Raw genomic sequence first — 22494 nt, 5'->3', positions numbered from 1 at the left:
CCGAATCAACGCCATACACCAAAACTATTATTACACAAGGTCATGCTTAGCTAAAAATAACATGTTTTCATATCAAAACAATTAAAGCCACATTGCATCTCATAGCATTAGTGCATATATAACTGCACACTCCTCACCCTTTGGAATGAGTTTGCTGGGATACTACATGGGCAAATATGCAATTGTTGCGGAATGCAACTTCATGTTTTACGTCCATTTGACTAATAGCTGGTGTCTATTAGAAATCACACAAATGCAAACACTTAATTTTGTGCCAAGCTGCATTCTATCTTGAGCCGCATAGATATGCATATATGCACATAACTGTGTTACAAGGAGCTTAGTTAACGAACAAAACTTGTAACTTTTCTATGACGAGTAGATTAGTATAGTACATGGGATTCTCATGAATAATTAAGAAATTACGCGCATAGGAGGCAAGGGTAAGATAGCATATAATTATAGAAAAAAGAAAATTAGAAAGATACATTAAAAAATAAATGCAAGAAGGAAGAAAATTAATGATGGCTTGGAGCCCAATTATACGAAAAACAGTTTTGTATGCAGAATTGGATGAGGTTGTACTTATTTGCGGATGTACTGTGCTACATCCAAAGGGTGTGCATTAAATTTTGATCCAAAGTATTCTCGAGAATTTTCATTGTAACAAAACGGAAGTATGTGAAAGCTGAAAACCGAAATGGTTTTAAAGGAAGCGAATGCTTAATGTCAGTGAGAGATGATCATAAGGGAGATAAAAATTGCTTGACTTGGAGCACGTTATGCGAAATATTTCTAATAGTTCGAAAAGGACCCAACAACATGTTCAAGCATGCTCCAATTGATGGGGAGTACATATTAATTTTCAGGCACCATTGGCATTTAGGCAAATACTCTCTTTTAAATTCAAAACTAGTTCCCGGCTTTTTCGCAAAACAGGGAAAACTCTTTAGCCACAATATTTTCTCTACTCTACACAGTAGTGTCACTAAAAGCCGAATCATATCCTCAAATAAAATACTTGTCTAGGTCTAGGTCAGCTGAAACTATGCTTTATGGCTGATTATTATTTATACTTTGTGTTTATAAATGAATACCATCGGAGCAAATACTATTTGCAGTCGCTTGTCGTTACGCTGCTCCAGGGCAAAGATGAGGTAGTATCTGAAGAGTGCTCTTCTCCCTGCGATGAAACCTTTAGTTTTTTTTTTGGATTTCAATTTCTCGGTAATTTATTCAGGACTTCTATTTCAGTAAGTAGATGTGTCAACTTAGACAATACCTCCCTGCTTTTCGGATTTGCCTTACCTTGAACTCGTTTCAACTCTTTTCGACATTTATTGCTTCAGAATTCCGATTTTCGATTAATACTGACGCCTATGTACAGTATAGATATGGATTCAAATAAGTCTGTGAACTCGAGAAAACTACACAGAGATGTATAGGTCCATAGGTCTCTGGGGGCTGGTGGAATTACAGTCGAACTGAAATATGAAGGCAACCAGTTTATTGGGTGATGCTCAAGATTTGGAATGGCGAATCAATTTCAACGATGGGTTTTCTGTCCGATACATAAAAAAGGAAATATCATCAAGTGCAGAATTATAGAGACATCGCTTTCTAAGTACCATTTATAGAATATTTTCCATTGAATGGCTAGGATAGGCAAATTCGAATGCCATAGGTTCATACCAAAGAGGATTCACTCTTGTCCAACAGTTACACCATCTTTTCATTCATAGGGTATATGGTAGTCAGGGTACAGCCTTAAGAAAATTCGGTACCCTGACCGAATCAATAAGACTGACTAAACTAGCAATATAATTCTTGACACCTTTCACCTTAAACAATGGCGTTAGACAAAGAGATGTTCTATCGTGTATTCTTTTTAAAATGGCCATAGAGAAAGTGAACCGCGACACATAAGCGAATGCCACAGGGATTATCCTTTTTGAGTTTGCCCAAATGTTGGCTTATGCTAACGATATCGATATAATGGGAAGTACAACCGAAATGTAAGAATTGTTTTCATTCAGCTTAAGTAGGCGGCGCGAGAACTTGGGCTTCACATTAATGAAGACACCCTGAGTACATGGTGGCACCGTCAGCGCCAAAAACAAAAACAATAATATCCAATATTTCAAAAACTACTTTCTTTGAAACGTCTCACCATAAGGTCGACAATCCTATTCTACAAGTCAATAACCTTGCCAGTTTCTATGTAGTATTTTTTCGGGGAACAAGCGAACTATGATCAGCGGCGGGGTATGAGGGCAAATAATTCAGCCCGAAAAGTCTATGGTAGAAGAAGATGTTATGGACCCTGCCTGAGACGAAACGATGGTGTAGGCCAAAACGCCAGACAGCTCCTAGTGATGTCGGATTAGTGGACATTGGCACAAAATCGGTATGTTCGTAGTTCCATCCTAAACCAGAAACCGGTTGTAGTATTTTTGATGACGATGATGATTTAGGTGGGTGAGCACAAAAAAGTGGTGGTTAAATATTCTATTATGACTCGAAATATTAGATATTTCCACAGCAACATGATTATCTTGGTTACATTACTAAATTCATGCAAGTTGCATCCTTCCTTTCCAAACACCCTGCATTACACTTGCTCATTGTTACTTTAAGCTTTCTTGTTATTCCTTCTGAGCGCTTTCTATACATTATAATGTTTTAATGTTTGAAATGCACCACAAAACCAGACTCATAAATTTTCCTGCAATTTAAGCGCTAACTGCGAGGTTCAGAAACGTGCGTACATATTAAACGAAGGCGACATGATGCTACTCATGAATGTCGTCTGCCTGTTGCATTTTTCTGTTTTTCGTTGTTCATTCTATTTATTTATTTTTTTATGGTGAAAAAGTCGCGTGAAGATTTTAATAAGACATTATCGTCACATTTGGATTGAATTGTTCATGTTGAGCTGTCAAAAAATTGACCGACAGTAGCAAAATGTTACCTCATGTTCATGTCTGACATTTATAGTATGTGACTTATCTTTTGTCTGTTTATTTGGTCAATACGTGCTGTTTCTTGAGATGTTTTTCAATTCAAATAACTCGTCGCAGCATAGAACTCCTCCCTTATGATGTTTTGAGAATATTTATGCTTAAATATTTCTGTTATTTTGTCTTTTTTGCTGTCTGTTTCTTCGAGACGATAAATGTACATATTCATTGGGAAAAGTAATGAGAAAAATCGAACTTATATGAGAATTTTACACACACGCGCTTATTCGCGCGACAAATATACTCGACAAATTTTCTTTCAGTTTTATGTCGTGCATAACAAGTTTCCTTTGAATGTTGTGCATCGTTCTGTTGCTCGTTTTATGGAGCTCAGACTGTTGTGTGCTGATGCTATAAGTACATTGCTACAAATCCGTTTTGCTCTGAAGTAGGTATGCTCTCTGAATCGACAATGCAAAAATATTCAACAATTTTCCATTTAGCTGAATATGCTGTCCACATATGTCGTTTCATCTCTTCATCTTTTCCACAAATATACTACAACGCAACTGTTTTGCCGCGATATGAATCATAAACATGGACATGCATTTCTTTATAAAATACTAGGGTGATGTATTGTAAAAGGGACCGAAGAATTGGTTAACTGATTTGATGTTAATTGTTGTATGTTACAAGGAGGAGGTACTTATATATAGGATAAAGCTTTCATTAAGAATTGCAATCCTAAAAGAATATTTCACTGCATAGAACTTTAGCGTCAAATTTGGCCAAACCGTCGGCTCTGTTCTGCCCCAATATTAATTAGGGAGTCCACTACAAAATATGGTTAAGTCAATTAAATATCTAACTTAGTCCCTTTTTCATTCATATCCCAGGTCGTTCTCTACTTCCCTAGTTTCCTAAGTCCATTCTTGGCACTTGTGACTGACTATATGTTGCCACCTTTCTTGGAGATCTTTGATTAGACTGTATTCGAAGCTTACACTAGTTTTGGTTCATCTTTCAGTTTTCAGAACACGTGCATCGTCAAGTAAATATCAGCCTTAGATTGGAATTTCCTTAAACTCTTAAGGAATTTCTAGATTTAATCTGATTTCACCTTCCTTTTCATAAAATAATTCACTTATTTTGCTTTCAAGCTCATGGAGCTTGTCACCACAGTAATCCCGTTGGTTTTCACTTTGTTCCTGTTGATATTCCTCATATAAATTACACAGTGGTGATGTTGAATTCCCCTTTCCAACATTCAATTGAGCGCAATCCTGGCATATCTGAAACTGATAGAAATCAATCAGCCGATGCGCTATTCAAGGTTCTTTACCAGTTGTGTTATTGAAAAGTCTGATAAAGACGAATGATCATAAGAATGCATTCCATTGCCTACTTTTTAAAATACATTATTTCATATTCTGCCGATTCTTTATGAATAAGCAGATATACGCAATTCTACAATGGAGCTAGGTGCTGTCTTTCTGAAGTTGAAGGAAGGCAAGGTGAACAGTAGCTACCGAGTTCTATAAATGGTGATTTTTTTTTTGTTCTTGAGTTGTTCCAGTTGATTACTCAGTCAGCACAACAATGTATTCACATTTTAGATAGGTTGATTAGGCACTGTCAACAGACGTGAAATTACCGGGAAACTAATCGGGATTCACATGATAGGTGAATGCGTGGTGGTCGCACAAAATTGTCAAACATGTTGGGGATATGGGTAACAGTAAATTGTCATATAAATTGGGGTATACTAGCACACTTTTTAACTCCAAATTTTGCATGTTATTTGCATGATCAGTTTTGTGTTACTTTTGTATCACAAAAACCCTCCAGATAAAACGATCTTGCTCAAATCTATCTTCATTCCATCCATAATTATTCGTTTTTATCCATTTCATCTTAAAATCAATGCAGACGTCGTATACACTTTTTATACATTGCCACTTTCTCCACCTACGACTTTAAATGCATTTTCCTAATCCGACTCAAAAAAAAATCTGTCAAGGAATGAGGCATATTTAATATATTACTCTAGATCTACATATAGCTAATGTATGGAATTCAATACACATTTTTTTAATTCCCTTCTTGGCTCCAATGCATTTGGAATTTCTTTTTTATACTTTGTTAATTCGATTTGATTTTTTTAATTTGCGAAAATCTCATCATTTTTGTTCTGTTTATTAAATATGGAATCGCAATCCAGAACGAATGAGTTATTCTTTGTTGGAATCCAGTACCTTCTTGTTTCTCTGTCATTAAAAAAGGATTTGTTGGGGCTTCATGATCATTAATCATTAGTGCAATAATACTGGATGTATCAGCAGAGCGACTTTTATTTAAAGATGGTGGTGGTCTAGCCTTCGCCGAATTCTTCGAAATTTTGTAATCACATTTAAAATTTCCCGTTTATTTTTTGCAAAAAGAATAATGCTGATTTGAAAAAATCCGATTTTATTACTGTTGGGATGTTTTTGTATAAAATTTATAAAAAATTCTAGGCTGATATGAAATATTCTCCATTATCATTTTTCCTTCTCTTTTCAATTTCAGGTTCATGAATTATGCGATAATTTCTGTCATCGATATATATCATGTTTAAAGGGTAAAATGCCAATAGATTTAGTGATTGACGAACGGGACACCACCAAACCACCAGAATTAAATAGTTCAGCAAATGGTGAGGGGCGAAGTAATGCTGATTCAACATCGCACACCGATGGAGCTAGTACACCAGACGTTGTGAGTACCCCCTTCGCGGGAGCACATGGTCCTATATTGGCGAGCTACAATGCGGTGGTGCACCCATGTTCGTAGTACGATTACGACCTTCTTGCAAAAACGAAGCGGGTGCTCACAATGCCCTGGGATTAAAAATAAACAAATAAAGAATTGATAAAATCTTAAAAATGCAATGAAACCGAGAAGAAGTCAAAATCGAAAACTGTAAACGAGCCAAATAAAACGGAAAAAATCAAACTAGAACAAAAGTGGAAAACTTTAAACAAATAAAAACGAATCGAAATAATGATGGCCACACAATATAACCATGTGTCATAACCATTGTTACACGTATTGGAATCATTTGGAATCTGGTCAAAATACTGGTGCGTTGTCCCACAATAAGTAACAATTCATATTTTGGGTTATCCGAAAAACAGATTTGTTTTTGCATGAACCCAAAAATAGCAGTATCTTAACTAAGAAACCAAAAAAACCATATACGTGCCACAATGGTTGCTATTGTAATTTTAATTTTCATTTGTTTGCAGTTCGTTTTTATCCAATCTTATTTACAACGAAATTAAATTTAAGCTAATTTTTTCAATCTTGAAAAAGTTTAGTAACTTTTTTTTTCGTTTTGTAATTTGCTCCTTTTGTTATCTAAGCAAATTTAACCTTTTGTCTTAACGCTCATATCAAAGCATAGTAAATGAATTCGTTTTTATAAAGTAAAATTTAAAGAGATCCGAAATAGAATGCAAACTGGCATTTGATTGAAATGTAAATTTAAATTTAAGATGAAAACACAAATATACGGAAAAATAAAAGGTTTTCTGAATTAACAATTGCCAATAAGAAAGATCGTGGTATAAAAATTGCTTTAAAGAAAGAAGATATCAATTCTACTCTAAAAACACCACGAACATATGATTCCAAAATGAAAGATCATTAAAAAAGAAAAGAAAAAGTGAGAAAAATAAAAAGAACTTCGTTTTTGCAAGAGGCCCATATAGCTCGCCAATCCAAAATCCGAAAGTATGCACCAATTTGACTTCAACTTTTTTAAAAATATTCTTAAGATAAATACTATTCACAAAATAGAAATAACAATGCAATTTCTATTTCAGACATGAACAAAATATATTTTATTCTTATATTTTTTGAGAAAAAATTTTAGTCAAATTGTTGAATATTTTCGTATTTTTGCATGTATAAATGTATTTAGAAATTAAATAAATCAAGTGTAAAAGTAAACCCACTATATATATACATATAATTATGAAATAATTGAATTCTAGCTCCCCTTAAATATACGTGAAACTCTTCAGAATAAATATATATAATTCAGGCTTCGTAGATAACAAATGATCTTAACTATGATCCTTTAATAAACTTGCAATGTACTTGTTTTTTACCTGGGCTGGAACAGTTAGCTACTTTTTCCCTTGTGCATAGTTTAAAAGGAATTCATTGTCATAACATTGAGCCATTGACTTGAAGAAGTTATTCGGTTTCGAGAGCTACCAGAGAGGTTTTGGTTGTTATCTTAAAAATTAGTTTTTTGCCATTTTCCAAGTTTCAGGTTCAAACTAAGTGCAGTGTTTTAAAGTAGTTCAATTATTATCCTCCGTTATCCAAAATTGAGTTCTCGGAAAATATAGGATTCAAAGCATCACGATTTAATCATCCTTTACATGTTTTATGTACATATAAATTTATGATTACACAAAAAGCTCTGATCTCTTCCAAATTTGTCCTGCTTCCTTGCATTCCACTATCTTCAGATTATGTTGAAGGAAACAAGACAAAAAATACTATTACAACACAATGAACAAGCTTTTCTGTCTATTTGTGAATTTAAAGGTAATCGAAAACCCTATCCTGTATCCTGACAGGTAGCCCCGTCTGATATATGATTTCGCCCAAGTTCCCAGATTTCTCAAGTTGCTCTCACTACTGTGTTAAATGTTATAAGAGTGATTCATTGATAAACGAAAACTTCAATACATAGACAAGTTTAATATATGTATTATGTTTCGTTTTGAATTCTAGCTGGGTATATGACTAGGCATTAACTTATAAAAATCCACTAAGCATACCTTATTGCTAAAATGCTAGGCAAATAATGGCAAATGATCCCCCTAATCTCTTTAAACTTTTAATTATAAAAAAAAATAAAACTACAAAAACAAATTATTTAATAAAAACTGTAAACCATAACAAAGAACAAAAGCAAACGATATACGTAAAATTTATGACTGATCGTAATATGATTATAATAATTCTATATACGTAAATTATAGAAAATAAAATAAAATATTTAATTTGAAAAGTGCACAAATGGTTCTTAAAAGTTTCTATTGAAAAGCGAAAATATTTTATATACACATATTTTTCAGTTATTTAAGTTTTTAAGGATCCGTTTTGTGCTTAACGTTTTATTCGATTCGTTACATGTTTGTATGATAAAAGAAACTTTTTCAAATTAAAATTAATCTCCCTTAAAAATAAATGAAGGTATACGATAATAATACACAATAAAGATTTTAGTATTTAAATTTTCCATTTTACGTAACTATTCCACTGCATATTTTTAATTTTAGTGCCTGTGTTCTGTTACGGTTCATAAAAATGAATTCAATATTAAATTTCTAGAGTTTTATACTTTTGAAGAGCTACTTTTCCGTTGATTTTACTTTCATAAGTAGCTTTTCCTCTTTCGCGCTATACTTTTTCGAAATATTAATTTTAAAAATGTCTTGCCAAAATTAAAACAAGAAGAAATATAAAATTGGAAACCAAATCTTGAACAAAGATTTGCTTTCACAAGATAAAACATATTTTTATAGACGTTCTTGAATAATAATAAAAATAATGATGATGAAATATAAACAATAAATTAAATCATTCATTTCTTGTAAAGTGTAAATAAATTTAAAATCAATAATTTAAATAAATTCTAACTGAAACTGAAAATACGTAATTAAAATAATAATGAGAGTAAATAAAAGTTAAGCAAATTATTTAAAAATAAGGAGCTCCGGTCGGTATACAGAAAAAAATTTAATTTTTCCCTTGTAAATTAAAGTCTAAATACTGTGAAAAATTATACGAATAATAGTTTGGTTTTTCACCAAAATACGCGAAAAAAAATTCAAATTTCAGATTTAAATGATTAGAATAAATTTTATAATTAACCACTTCTCGCCAGATAAAGAAAGATAGAACAAATTATTGAAGAAAATAACTTAAGTTCAAACTAAACGTATACGAAACGAACTAATAATTTCCCCAAATAAGAGAAATCAGCACAATTGTTATACTCAATATATCTAGAAATGTTTTGAACTGAGATTAAAAAAAATCATAGGATTTCCATTCATATGCATTCAAATAAACTTCCATCTTTTCCCCCACTCTTTACTTGTTGCTACATCGACGTTTGTCTTTTCAGAACAAATGTCGTTATTTTTTATAGGAAAATATTTTAAAATTTGACTTGGATACAAAAATAAGAAAGCGAAAGAATAAACATTCTGCTTTAATTGTAAAGCTATATGGGCATTGTTTTGATTTCTATACAAGGAAAGAACAAAAAATGTGAAAAATTCTAAAAATTAACTTAATTAGAATCGCGCTGATTTCTTTAATATTTTTTCCATACTACAATAGAAGAAATCTATTATTCATGAATTTTCCACGTAACAATTTAAATTTCGGTAAAGAATATTCGAATTTGATGATACATAATATTGTGATTTGCACAGATTTTTTCCGTGTAAATTTTATCAAACTTTTTTAACTATTTTTTTTACATAATTATTTACGATAATAGATATTGTCGATTTTTTATTACTATTAGATTTATCTATTTCAATTGAGTTTTGTTTTATTTGATTGGTTTTTTATATTATATTATTATCTATTTTTTAGTAGTAAATTTGTTGCTTCGTTATTGTATAAATGAGAAAGATAAAGGAAACAAGAAAAGAAAAGAATTTTTAACATTTAGTGTTTATATACAAATAAATAATTGTGAAAAAAGCCATGCAAAAACAAAAACGGAAAAGAAGAAACGTGAAAAAATTAAAACACAACAAAAAGAAAATTGAATGAAACTTGATATACGTAATTAAATTTTTTGTTTTCTGCTTGTTAAAACAAGTTGAAACAAAAAAACCTGATAATGAAAGTGAAAAACAAAAATATTATGGAAAATATAATATTGTAGTTCTATATTATAAACGAAAATCTGGTGTTTTAGTTATCCACGCTATTTATCGTATGGAAGTTGGGAATTAGTTCTTAAGAAATATAATAGGCCACGTATGGTGCATTTCTTACTGTTATACATGTTGCTAACTAACAAGGCTTTGCTGATCAAACCATATTTTCCATTGGTCGCCAGTTATGTGAGCAGAAATGATTATTATGGACGATCTTCAAAGTTTGGATGAAAAGATGTCTGCACAATCCCTTACATTTGTCGGAGATAAATCATATTCATTGCAAATCATATGATATGGGAGGAGAAAACTAGAACCGTTAGTTTCACTTATTTTTTAGAGAGGATAAAGTAAATTACTGCAGAAGTTTCACAACCTTCATAATTATTTTTTGTTAGTTTTCTTTTTAGAAAATTAATCGACATCCCAAATTGACCTGCTATCTATAGACACATGTTAAGATTCCATTGTAAATATTTTCATGCATTTTCTCGTCGTACATTCAAAAAAAGTCGGCTATACGCTGGAATGTTCTATGCTTATCTAATCAGATGTATCTACCGTGGACTATAATCACGTGATCGTGGTATGTGATGTATGCATAATCGATTGTATGTTGTGAATAAGTCAACGGATTCGCTTTTTTAGAAGCATCAACCAATGCCGCAAATTTTTGTATTTAGTAAGGATTTATATCCTTTTGGAGCAAGGAGAAGGAGAAAGTTGCAAAGGATGATCTACTGGATTCAAATTGCTTTCTATATTGAGAAGAAGTGGTAATCAGAATCAGGAATATTTCGACAGCTAGCACTAATAAAAGTCCATATGTCTTCATTATTGGACTAGACCTTCTTCTGAGTAGGTTATTCAGAAAATTGTTTTATATTTGTGTATCCAGTACTGTCCCATTTGATCCTTTCCTTCCTGGCCTTTTTGAGCTTAGGATACAAAAAATGTAAGTGACGGACGGCTCGTCCAAATTGTCAAATGAAGCTCGTTGCACGCAATGTAGAACAGCGTTCGTTCGATAAATCACTTACAAAAAAGTTAAGAAAATTGAACTTTAGCGGGGACGAGACAGTGGTGACAGTTTGTTGACAGTTCAGGTGATTCGTAGTTTGGCTGCGCTTCTCACTTTCAACATTTAGATTTCAATTTATTTCAATTTATTTATTGGGTTAGTTTTGGAAACCGTAAGGGGGGGGGGGGGTTTCTTTGAGGTGGTACGTTTTAATTAAATGCAGAAAATCAAAAGCGGCGTTGGATTTCGAATCATTGAACTGTCGTCTCAACGAATCTTGCCGACGTGAAACTTTGATTGTACGTTGAAATCGTGAGCGACACCTCAAGTCATCCGTCGGCTCCTCCGCATTTATTGAACCCTGAAATTTACTTTCCTTTGGTCGAGCACAAAGTTATGACTCTTAGTCTCCAATGACTTTTCTGTGAATGGATAATGCAATCATACAGGATCATTAACTGGCATTGACGAATTAAGTTTAATGCTTCCTAACATTTGTATACAATTGAGCCCCGATAATTCGCATCGTCGAGGAACTGACGGATTATCAGGAATGAAAAAGAAAGAAATTTAACTCTGGGACCAGCAAATATGTACGAATTAGCCGCAAATACCAATGTATGTGATGATGTACTTATTACCGGATTCCACCTCACTAGCTTTGAGTTTTTGTGCCTGAATGAGGATAAAAGTCTCGATTTCTTCCCTCATTGCCTTGAACAGGTAATGTGATGGGAATACGTTTGATTTTTACATAATAAATCAGTCACTTTTTGACTAATGTTAATTGGAGTTCTAGGATTAATAAAATGTCTGCTCTTATTGCATTCATCTTGATTTGATTTGATTCAAAAATGTTAGACAAAAGGAACCTGACGTATCACTTCTCTTTAACTAAAGTTTCAAGATGCTTATTTTGTGACTCATGGAAATACATAAGAATCAAATGAATGAAAGCATAACATGTTCACGATAGTCATGCAATTTTCTCGTTCTTTTCATTAACTTTACTTCCATCCTCTTTATTTGGTGGCGATTAACGGCGGTTCCCAGAAAAATTCATTGTAGGAAAATGAAACTTGCGACCGTCACATAATAATTTCAACGCGTGCCATGAGTTGTATGGGTTGCCCTGAACTGAGGTTACATATAATATTCCATTTTCCTTTATTCAGTATTGAAAACCTTACTTCCATCGCAGAGTTAGCAATTTTGATGTAGACTCCTCCGTCAACGGGTAAGGAGAGATCGTATACGGCTGAAGGATCAGGATCAGATTACGAACGACCGAAAAAAAGATGGAATGCAACTCAATCGATATGGAGAAGGATATCGGCTAGCCATTATGACAAGACCAGCGGCCTTGGGTAACTGTCCTTGGTAGTCAAGCACGACCTAAATGCATATCTATACCGGATTCCATTAGAGTGGAGCCAATTGTGTGCCCGTTGTCACTGTAGTCGATGACAATATCAAATGTGAGTACACACAATCAATTGATATGCTTCCCTTGAGCCTTCTTCTTACTTTTTGTCCTGCCCGGTCTCAAGTAATTTGAGAAATTCTATATGAACTGGCAATACGGATAACATTGGCGGCATGGCGTACAATTTAACTCCAGAGGATATGCTTGCAAAGCATGGTGATATTATCGTAAGTAATGTGGCCTTTTCAACGTGACACAAGGGGCGAAGGTGAAGTGTGTATGTAATTTGAAACATTTATAAAGAAAATGAGCGTTTTTGATAAATTATCCTTGAAATTTAACACTATTCGAGCTTCATGACCTATTACTGAGATCGATCTCTTGGATGAATGTCGCCTGTCGTTATCAACTATTGGCGTCGGAGGCGCATGTAAATTGTATTCATTACAGCCCTTCAGGAATTTAGGCGAAGCATACGCTCTGGGATAATTGTGCTAAGCATCGGAAAAAATATTGGGATTAATTAGGACCAAGAGATGCATTGGAAAGCATTATTGATTGACGTCCAGCCTTGAGAGGCTCCTAGTCCTTGTTAGTAGTAGATTCTGGTAATTGTCCTATTAGAATGGTGCGTTAGAGAGGAATAGGCAGCAATATCTGGATTTCCCGAAAGGGAGTTTTCATGTCATGATTATCACCGAAGCAACTACGAGGAGTTAGAAATTTATTGAGTACTTAGGAAGCTTTACGTTTTGAAAACGATTCCTTTATTTTGTGGCGACAAATCGATATATGGCTTACTTAGATTTACACATATACATTCCCCGAATATAATATCATATCTTTTGCCTTATCTAAAAATACCCGGGGCAAAAATGCAATACTCTTATTCTATTTTTACGTTAGCTCTGCAGCGTGCAAGGAATCAGAGCAACGCGAGTTTCTTACAACTCAAAAATCTTTCACTTAGCATCACTCTATAAACATCTCGGCTGAATCGTTCGAATGTCACCAGATATAAGGGATGAACCGCATCGAACTGTGTTCCGTATTAATGCATTAACGTATCCAGAGTGTGGTTGCATTTGAATCTATTTTCAAATGGATGACAACATTAGTTCAGGCAAATTTCTCTTTCGGCAATTATCGTGAATAATTTAGTTGCAATTAGCAATTTGACGTGAGGTTATGTTGTGGTAAGATGGTGGTTTTACTTTTCGCTAAGCAGATTTTGGTTGATGGGGAATGAATATATTAAATTCTCTGGAGCTTTAGTCAGTTCCCAAAGAGCTCATTTTTATTGAAAGATATTTTCCAAAGGTAAACGATCCACTGAAAACTTTCACTAGACTTGGCAAACCGGCCCAGAGGGGTATACGTGGCAGGGATGTATAATGCATCATTCCAAACTATTTTTTTGTGATGTGATATGTGCGTTATTCTGTGGCAAACCAATCTGAGGACCTTTACCCATTGGAATACTGGAGGAGTTTGTTTCTTCCTGGTGTTTCCACTGTTTTAGTTTCTTATGTTGACAGATCCATGTGATGCCTTCAGGAGAAAAACTGTCGGCAAATTGGCTCTTTAGTTGAACAAAGCAATCTGCTCAAAGTAGGGAGTTTTGGACTTCTGTGCTTCCTTCTCAGCTAAAGCGCACATTGGTCTAGACAGAGGTTGTTGCGCAGTATAACAAAGATACTTTCTTGAGCGTCCTGCGGTCACAATGAGAGAATGTGTATCTGGTCCAGACAAAAAGCTTGTTAAAAACCTTTGTTTTTTGGCTTTATTTTTTTTTGTGTAATGGCTCATGTAAAAGGGGGTTACCTGCATTCAATTTCGTGCCCGTTTTGGAGCTTGTTTTCTAGCAAGCACTGTAATGCAATCAGACGCTATCCAGTCTCTGCACGTTGTCTTCTGATACAAATAAATGCTGCATTTTAGTCCCAATGCAATGGTGTATATTGAAATTATTGTCAAGTTGCCAAGAAAGTGCACTTTTGCCTGGCGAGAAAATGATTTTGATGGAGGCAAGAGCCCGAATGCACCACAGTGATGACTTTCAAATTTGCGCGCCATATCACGATTCACGTTGAGATTGCTCTGCAGTGGCGTCAGTTGTTGTGTTCACATGCACGTCACTGTAACCAACATCATTATTGCATTCATCCTTGAAATGATGTGCCTACGCGATGCGGGGTGTACACTGAACACGACCCGATATTGCGATTTTGATTTTGTCGCGTTGTCGCATCGCACGATTAGCAACGTGAGACTATCAATGTCGCGTTCCGTTCCAAGCCATATAATATGACCGTATACATGTGTAAGTTTATATGTGGCTAGGTATTGGTAAGTGTAAATGCTTGTTGCAATTTAACCTTCTGACATAGTACCGACATTAGTGTCGTTGAATGCAAAATTTATCACCACCTCATGAGTTTTTGAAGGAGCGCGCAAAGTGCGGTACGAAATGGAGCCAAGACAACGACAACGTAACGTGGGCACTTAGTAATGACGCTGCTTTCAGCTCTCTACTCTGCAGTATTTTCAGTTATTTTAAATGACAGCAAGTTTTCTATATTCTCAGCCTGTGCTGTTTCTTATTTGAATTTTGAGGGAGATAATTTTGAAAGGCAGGACAGGTAAAATTGGCAATACCAGATAAAGGTGCTGGCGGCTTTTATGCGGTAGCAATTGCACCATGATGCTCGATGAAATAGTGCCACTTCGTACGTATGAAGAGAGAATACTGCGAATTTTAAGCTCGACGATTCAACTCATATTCATGATAAGCTTATGACAACCAAACTAGGCTAGAAATTGAGTCAAAAAAGCTTGTATGTTGCCAAATAGATATTTTTTCGCAGCTGTATTTTTTGACTGGTTAACCTGCTTGCTTATCTCATAACTCAAATAAGCCTGGAATTTTGATGGAGAAATCTTAATTATTATCAAATTGCGTAAACAATATCGACTGGAATGAAATTAATTATCCATAGAAAAATTGTGAAATCTGTCGCACACATTTAGTACCATGATTTTGGGTGCAGCTTACGGAGGCTCTCCGTGGATACAAAGACGGAGTGCAACATTTTTCTCTCCAAATGTGCTCTTGTGGGATATCAAATGAGAGGCCTTCATTAGTACTTTTTCAAGAAGCCGCAATTTTAATATTGGTTGTAAAAAAAATCTTAATGACTTAGGCCTTAAAATAAATCGACTCCCGCCCCCTTTTTAGTTCGTCCAAGGATATATCGTAGTGTAACTCATAATACTGGAAATTATGTGCTGGATCCTTCTGTACAGATCTTATTAAAATCCTTCGATCTAAGCTTCACTCCTTTTCATTCATGTCGAGAAAGTTTTTGACAGCGTGAACAAAGAGTGTATTTGGAATACTCTACGTAGAAGGACATCTGAAGCTAATAAATATCATCCGAACAACACACCACAGGATAAGACATGCTCAATCGAGGTAAAATCTGAGAGGAATTTGAAGTTCAAAACGCAGTCGGGTGGGGTTGCATCTTGTTACCGATATTTTTTGTTCTCTTTATCTGTGAGGTACTTTATGCTGCCTTGGCTAAAGGACGTGGTGCGGTTCAATGGATGAGTGAGTTACTAACCTTGGCTAAATGGAGTTCTCAATGTGATTTGCCATCGCACTCTTCCCATTTGCATTAATGAGCAAAACATTAAAGCCGAAAACAATTTCTATCTCTATGTAGCGTTTTAACTGCCAGCAGCGGTACTGGGCTTGATGTTGCTCGCTTCACGTATTAACAACGCTGAACCTACCTTCCCTGCTTTGTCTAAAAATGCAACTAGCTCAACAGAAACTTAAGCGGTTGCTCCGTGCTTCTATATGGGAGTAAGATGTAGAAGTTGACGGCTCCTAGTACTCGAAGGTTCCAAGCTTCCTTCAACACTTACTTAAGCTGTGTCGTCAAGAGTTTCGTCGGGGCGTGGGCCAGATATCCGTGAATGTGCAGATGAAAGGCAGTGGCAGTGAATAGGTTACACCTTAGGAAAGGACTATAATTCCATTTCGGTTCGTACCATGCAATGAAACTACCATCCCACGATGATCGACGGGTTCATTGCCACGTGCCTGGAACAATTGAAAGAAATGTAGACTTCTTGAAAAAATTTGGTAGAGATGAATCACATTTCCAGGAATATTTGGATCTGGCTGGGGCACTATGTCCCAAATAGGAGTTTCTGTTGATAATCTAGTTGATTTAGTATAAAAGTGGTTCCAAAATTGCATTGTTGTTGATTAGAGAGATGATCGACTGTTCTAAATATTTGCAGTATATTTAGCACCAATATTATTCCTAGCAGGACTTCTGGATTAGTTTTAAATCTGCTAAAAATATAACTATTGCTCTTCTTAAAATGAGATCATTGGATGGTGCATACGGTGCCATAAGAAATTATGAGAAATTGCGATCCCCCACCGAAGAGTTGAGACACAGGGACAGAACTACGATGAATATTTGAGTTCAGAAGGTGATATTTTCGACATCCGTATCTACAGTGAACAATTAAGCCCTCTTACATTTGCTGTTGAGTTTTAAAAGAATTATATAAGATATCCACTTTTCAAGGTTATGTTAAAACGATCAAAAAGCTGATTTGTGTAGGTGCCGAGGTCTACAAATTCGATATCACTAAAAGTTGTCTAGCGTTTTGATCTACGTCTGCCTTTTTGAAGATGCAAGCTACAAGCAACAAGGAAATTATTTCCCCAACTGTAGTTTCTTCAGACGAATTTAGCGAATTCTGTTAAAATGCTTTGAGTTATTACAATTAAATCTAACCGATCTCACGTATATCAACATTGTTGAAGTTCTACTTTAATTTAAATTTACCATGGACCTGATTTGGTTTTGAAAATCTGGCAAAATTCCAGTTAACGCAGTCGTATTAAGAGTTTGGCACTTGTGAACTTTTCAAAGGGCAGTCATACAGCATGGAACAACAATGATAATTTTAATCGAGTATTACTTTCCGTCTGATGCGCAAAAGAATGATCGACAAATTAGAAACTACGACGTAGAAGCATTGGGCATGACAATTAACCGCAACTGTAGATGGCAGATCGTCCAATTCAGATTTTATAAAAAGGCTGCTTGATAATTTCCGGACAGTCACTCTACCAAAAAGGATTTTCCTCTCCGATCATATACCTCCAAATGTCGTCTACTTCAACCACCTGTCGATTTATTCTGAAATGTGTTGGGGTCAATACTGTCTACATTATGAAATTTAACACTCTTACTTTTTTCTTGTGGCTTTCGTGGTTGATATTTCCATGTTTCCCTTATTCTTTAAGAAATTTGCCAAAAGTTTGGCAGAGCTTGAAATTCAATCAATATATTAGCGGATTTGATTCGTATTTTATGTTATTATTATGGTCAAAGGATGATTCACTGTCTGTTAGGTGTCAGTTTCATTAAATTGTAATACGCAAAGGTACATGTGTATAGTAAATTAGAAATATAAAATTCGCTTTTAATTCATTTCATGGAAATTGTGAAAATATAAATATCGTTAAAGATTGTATTGTATTTACAAAATGTCTGAATCGTGGAGATTGCAGGATTTTTAGATTAGGGTTAACCATTTTTTCAGATACTTTTTACGGCACAAAATCCCAAATGGACAAATTCTTTTTCTGTCCGTTTCCCCAAAATTTGGGAAAAGATTCATCTTTTAAAGTCGATCTTTTAATGCGACACCGAAAATAAGATCGCAGGCAAAACGAGAAGTCAATCCGGTGACAACAAAAATAAAACGAGAAACCAAAACAGAAAAAATAACATAAGAGATGAGAACTAAAAGTCAAGATTCTAAAAAAAAAACAAAATCTTTAAAAATCAGAAATCCACCAAAAATGCCTTAGCGCGACAAGAAATTCTATCTTCAATTCTCGTGGATGGATGCTGCAACATCAATACCAGCGGTAACAGCAACAACAAAAAGATCTGAAGGCACTATAGGCAACGACTGCAACAGTAGAACCAAAAGCAAAGCCACTAACAACAATCACAACCATACGTACGAAGATTGAACAGAATTTTGAGTCAACCAGCGGAGAGTGGAATTACGCCTGGAGTTCTTTTGGGCTGTATATGGACCCTATGGGGCCTCCATACGAGCAGACAGACTATCATCGGATGCGATGTCTGTGTACGCATGATTTTAAGAAAAATCTCCTGCTGTGAAACGATTTTTCGGAAATTTTTTTCCGGGACCAAAGATAGAGGAGAAAGGTCCTCAGTTTCAATCAAACGCTGTATCGCTCTCTCCGTTAATGTATTGTCTTGAGAAGTGGATTCAAGTAGAGGTAGCTATTTTGATTTGGATTCGAGTTTTTGTGATGCAAGCTTAGTTTCTTTTTATTTTATTTCAGTTTTATATAAACATTAAAAAACGTCTCTGGTTGAATAATGAATTCCCGATAGATGCTTACAATACTTAAATATACGCAATATGGGTATAATTTTCAGGCTTGCCCTGGTTCCAAAAGCTACTCTTTGTTATTTATATGTACTTTCTCACTAACTTTCGACAATTATCACACTCAATGGAATTAAGACTCAGATAAAGTACACAACCACGTGCAAAAACATCAGCCAATTCGATTTAATCTGCATGCATATCTGCTTACCGGATACTCAATAAAATCCTTTTGAGTAACTTTATCCGAGCGATAGTACTTTACCTTCTCAATATGCCACCGTTTTTTTATTTGATCTGCTGAAGTCCTTTGCGGTATTTTTGTAGGGAACTTTATAAGGTTTCATCTGAAGGAGAGCTTGTTTCTTTCGGAAATCAAACGCGTGGTATTAATCTCAGGTGCAAACACTGCAATCAAGCGGATAATCCACTAGAAAATAGGCTTTTCTAGGCAAACAGCTTAAGTCCTCAATGATTGCTAGAGGAAGCAACGAATTCAATTGAAGTATTTTTAAGCGCGGCTATTAAACTGAAAGTTTCTCGGATGACCACAAGCTATTTGAGCCGCAAAGTTTCCCTTCGTCGGGACTTCGATTTCCATTGTTGTGCTCTAATCCTACAAATTAACCTAAGACTCAATTGAACAACTAAATGTCGCATTTGATTAGAAATTGGATATATGGATCAGATACTTGCTTTGTGTAATTGACTTTGAAGCAGTTGTATTTATTGTATTGAATTGGTCGACGTTATATTCTCCCTTTTCGTTTAGTTAATTTGCTGCTAGTCGGAAAGTTATCCGCAAGTTTCCATAATTTCTCCGCTTGATATTCCCGTATTGATATCGTCTGTACCTTGTATTCCTTTTATTTAATGCATCCTGGCGTTTGTCATCAAACTTCTCATTTCCGTTTCACCTATCTGTATATCAAACAATTATTCTGACACGATCTTAATTGCTGTTTTGTCTTCTGGGACAAGTCTTCCTCAATGAAGGGCCAGTTTTCTTCTAGGGACTCTACCAGCCTATTCGCCCCAGACGTCTTTCGCAGCTTTTTTAGAAGGCAGGTTCTTGTTTTGTCCGAGTTACAATTCTATTGCTAACACGTGGTTTAAAACAGCAGAGGAGGAATATAGGCTTCTCAGGAAGTTCTGAAGTGAGATGAAACATTTTTAGGAATTGATAGTAGTACGAAGGTATAGTTCCCGCACTATGGCACATTTAGGAGACATTATAATGATGAATAGTGCCATTTTGGTGTTGGTCAGCTTTTTTGACGAATGAGGCAAGGTTCAGTTGTCGGAAGCAAACAGATCGTTTGACTATAGTTTGGTCCCTATTCATAATCGATTAGATTAAATTAGTTTAAATTTTGCAGGCGTTGTTTTCCCTCGATGTGCCTCTGCTTTTTCTTCGTTAGTGTCAAAATCATTTATAATTTAGGTATTATTCGGTTGTCCCCCAAATGATTATGAAGTATGTTTTCCACTACCCCGTCCGTACCTTCCTTCGCGCCTCTTTATAGATCAATTTTTTCTCAGTTTTCAACACTGAGCGCGATCCCATGGTGTAAACTTTGTCGCAAGTTCATTTAGTTTCCTAGCTTCCTGGCATGAGTATTTTATGTCGTTGTTTGTTCAGTGTTTATTCAGACGCCTGTTATGGCAGGATCCTATCGCATAGTACGTTATTGGTTTACACAGTTATTCCCATTGTTTCAATCCAATGCGAAGCTTCATTGCAAATTCCATAAAGAGTTTTCCGAAAGTGAGGGTCAGTTTCAACCGCGGGAGGAACCTGTGACCTCCACATGGAGTGTCATGTATATAGGATACGGTAGAAGGGCTTTTCATCCTAAGATAAAACAGTAAAAGAATTTACGCGATCCTCACGTAGAAGGTGTTTTATCTAGCATACGGTAACAGCCCTGTACCCTTTGGTTACCGTGCTGTCATTTGGTGGAAGCAGAAATTGATGAAGTTTAATTCAACTCAAATCGGCCAATTATTCTTACCATTGAAAATTAGAGAGACCGCTGTGCTTTTTGGTTTCAAAATTACTGACTATTCTTATTATACTAAGACTGGCATCACTTTTTTATCTTCCCTCCTACATCATGCCGAGAAGGCGATTTTTAAAGAAAAACGATCAAAATTGTGATCGTGAGCTCTGTAGCTTTCTGTTAATGGTAGGTAAATATTCCAAATAAGCTTTCCCCTAGAATTTTCTAACAACGATTTTTAAAAAGTATTCCTTATCGGTGTCTGCCTATTAGGACGATGAAGAATGTTAAAAGTCGATTTAAAGCGAGATAGTTAAACTAAATTTTGTAATTCTTGGGTGGTCTACCACAATATGCATCCAAATACTCATTGCATTCAAGGAAATATACCCTTAATTTTGAAGGGTATATACAGGATATAACTTCTTTACAATCCCGCAAAATAAGTAAAAAGGAATCGAAAAGACTTATTAATCGATGCAAAATAACAAGAATGGAATGGTAAATGAATCCGCTCAGGAAGGCATGTTTATTCACGCTTACTTAAATTCTTCTTACGCTAACATCCTGAAAATATTCCTATGAAATCTATCAACTCGGAAGCTTAAATCTTAAGACTTGAAAACCATGCAATCGGAAAATAGCTAATTCCCAGGATCTGTAAATACCCAAAAAAGCCCTAAGAGTTCTGTCACAATTTCTTGCTATCATCTTTTATCCTTTTCCTTTCGATTCCCAGAAGAATAGCTTAGAAGCAATCGTATAAAGTAATAAATCTCATCGAAATCAAAACAATAAACCTCGTCGTCCTTGCCCAATAAGGAAAAAGAAAAGGACCTCATGTAGTAAGAGAAAAAAACCGGAACGACTTACATATATAAGTGTGTGCGAAGGAATCTATGTCATAAATCATTCCAAAAACCCACCAAGTGGGATCTTCCCTTATAGGACTAGATTCCTTTAGTTTGTATCAATTGAATACCAAGTTACAGGCGCAGATCGGGAGAAAATTTCTGGGAAAAATAAGCAGAACGGTCCATTCGTTTCGTAGCATGGTATACGTTTCAATAACCGTTCAGATCTATTTTTTCTGTCTATTTTTCTTATTTTTGATAGAGTCTTTATTTCCTCTAATATTGCACAACATCTTGTGTACCATCGATGTATGTGCATACATATGTATATTCATAGAACTATGAAGACAACGGGCAGTATCCCCCACCATGTGTAATCCCTCAATGTTGAAAAGGAAAATAATGTATAGCATTTCAAGAAGTATTATCATGCCTTTGGTTAGGGGGTTTTCATGCCATCCTGTAATTCCAAATATTCCCAAGAGTTTATGGATTAGAGGGTGGATGGCTGGTAATTGGCGTCAATTTGGTTTTCGCGGCTGCTGCGCTGAGTCAACCCGGTTTGCGTGTGAATGCATGACTTGTGAATTTCGTGGCCAATTATGTGAGGAGGATGGAGAGTTTATACAGTTTTCTTTTTTCAGGATTTGTGAAACGGATATTATTTCAAAAAGTTAAAGGCATCCTTTTTCTCTACTAGGAATTATGGCTTTATCTTGTCTTATCGGCGAAAAGTATCTGTATTTTGACACTTGAACGTGTAAATTGATATTTCTAATGAGCTGACCTCTTTCGAGAGA

At 35.2% G+C, this 22494-nt stretch overlaps 1 protein-coding gene across 4 annotated transcripts in view; it reads left to right on the top strand.

The window, feature by feature from the left end:
- Positions 1–22494, top strand: part of LOC119651502 (homeobox protein homothorax) — a 440180-nt gene that overhangs the window by 114975 nt on the left and 302711 nt on the right. For 3 of the 4 annotated variants that reach the window (XM_038055121.1, XM_038055120.1, XM_038055123.1), the window contains exon 6: positions 5529–5717. In XM_038055121.1, coding sequence (XP_037911049.1) covers positions 5529–5717 — 189 coding nt within the window. Of the gene's footprint in view, positions 1–5528; positions 6667–22494 lie in introns of those variants that run through there. The other variant, XM_038055124.1, reaches the window with a different exon arrangement.

The sequence above is a fragment of the Hermetia illucens genome, chromosome 3 (assembly GCF_905115235.1).
Source record: "Hermetia illucens chromosome 3, iHerIll2.2.curated.20191125, whole genome shotgun sequence".
NCBI classification, from domain to species: domain Eukaryota; kingdom Metazoa; phylum Arthropoda; class Insecta; order Diptera; family Stratiomyidae; genus Hermetia; species Hermetia illucens.
This window is presented reverse-complemented; position numbering and strand designations above follow the sequence as displayed.